The sequence below is a fragment of the Lissotriton vulgaris genome, chromosome 6 (genome assembly GCF_964263255.1).
Source record: "Lissotriton vulgaris chromosome 6, aLisVul1.2, whole genome shotgun sequence".
Classification (NCBI taxonomy): domain Eukaryota; kingdom Metazoa; phylum Chordata; class Amphibia; order Caudata; family Salamandridae; genus Lissotriton; species Lissotriton vulgaris.
The window spans coordinates 308,685,059-308,686,964 of NC_141694.1; the positions used below are offsets into that span (position 1 = coordinate 308,685,059).

At 46.5% G+C, this 1,906-nt stretch overlaps 1 protein-coding gene across 1 annotated transcript; it reads right to left on the reverse strand.

Moving 5' to 3' along the window:
• Nucleotides 1-297: 297 nt before the first annotated feature.
• Nucleotides 298-660, reverse strand: LOC147707163 (U7 snRNA-associated Sm-like protein LSm10). The gene has a single exon (XM_086925190.1). The coding sequence runs from the start codon at nt 658-660 to the stop codon at nt 298-300; it is 363 nt and encodes a 120-aa protein (XP_086781316.1).
• Between the last annotated feature and the right edge of the window lie 1,246 nt (nt 661-1,906).

Here is a 1,906-nt window from a genome sequence, read left to right on the forward strand (position 1 = left end):
TCTTTGTTTCCTCGCACAAATCAGGCAATCGTTATCAGTGCTTGCAGAACCCTACAGTTTGGTCTTCATTTCTCCTAAGCACCTACGCATGTGCATCAGTTAACTGGCTGCTCAGATGCACCTTTGGTTGTGGTCTGAGCTGTAAACCATTAAAAACGGAGCACAACTTATTGAAATGTGTAGAAATTGCTTTTGGAGGAGGTTCTCTCATTGTGGTGTGTACAAGAATAACTTAGATCCCTAAAAAAACAAAAAAAGGAAAAACACATTTCGAATCAATAGGAATTCACAACACTTTTACTTCTTATTTGTAAGGAATTCCTTCTGCCCCTTCTCGCCAAATCTGCGAACCCTGTAAATGGTCTCCAGCTGTTTCTCAATTGTTTTAATAATGTCCACCTCATCGGAAATGTGAACATAGCGGATGTTCTGGCCTCTCACAAACAGGTCATCCAGCTCGGAAACACGTTCCTTCCGGTCTGTGTAGGTCACCTCCATAAGGCGGATGTTCATGAAGGCGTCCACATTGATGACGCGTCCCTTTGCGGTGCTCTCGTCCCATAGCTCCACAGTGGTGACAAGCCTGTGAATGCCTTGAAGCAGTATTATCAGGCTGTTCTCTGCAATAGTCTGTTCCTTGATGAAGTTAGTGACTTCCATTGTAGGGCAGCAAAGCTCACTCGGCCTGAGCTGGCGGTATCAGCCCTGGTGGGGTTTCAAGATCGCTCACCCGTCAGTCTCTCTTCTTCCTCCAAGGAACGAGCTTGCAGCATGGTCGTAAAAATATGCCGATCTGACTAACACTGCCAGATCCCAACTTCTCAGAAAGAACAAATCCGTATCCCGCGCCACCATTATTTATAGGCAGAGTATGTCATTGAACCTCGAATTTGGAGATAATAGCAAACACACAGCACGTTAAACAAGAAACATGGGTGCCACCTCTTTCTCCAGTGCCCGTGCCTCGGCGCCCACTCCTTTATTAACATCTTGTGACCTGTGAAGTACTCGGGTGCGGTCCTATAAGACAGACGGCAGACCACAACAGCTCCCCCTCTCCCCCCCTCCCACGTGAGCCAAGCAGGGGGCCTGGTGTAGCACCGTATATATGCATGTCATTATTTATTCCCAATCTGGGCAACACAGGATTACATTCTGAGACTGTCTGATTATTCTGTCATGTGCACTGGTCACATTAACTAACTGAGCAGAAATTCTAGATGTCATTTTTTTAAATTGCATGTACTTTTCATTTTCGGTATTTGTTTTAAATATTTTACCTAGAAGTGAAAGGGTAACAAAATAGCTGTGGAATATTTTGTTGTGTCCTTTTCCGCTTGGATGCTGACGCTGACTTTGCACTGAAAATGTGTCATTTAACAGGTGCTGAGTTTTGCGCCTGATAATGTTTATGAAGCGCTGACTCGACCTAAAGGTATTGGAGTGCCAGCAGTTACATTGCACAAGGCCACACACATTTTTGTGGTTTTTAGGCATGGGGAAATTAACTCATTTGCCAGGAATCACAGTATGTTGAGGGGGCGCCGAGATTCAAACCCGATTTGCTGCTACAAAGAATGAAGCTCTGGCCGTTACACCACACATCCTCTCTCATTCCTGCTGTGGAACGCCTGTTGTTTTCTTCTAGTGAGGCTGCTCGTCCTCAGAGGGAATATCCGAATTTCTAAGTGGAATCTCTGCAATTTAGAGAAACCTGCTCCTGCTTTGCCTTCATCGGATCGCTTTCTAAAGTGTCTCCGCTTACCGCCTGGTGTTGCTCTCGCCTTTGGGCCATTCACACCTCGGCTCCCCCGGGTGCAGAAGCAGTGAAGCAGTGTTTTCCCCTGACACCTCCGTGCCAGGCGACCACAGGCAGGCCAATGCTTGTAATGCTTTGGCGCCATCA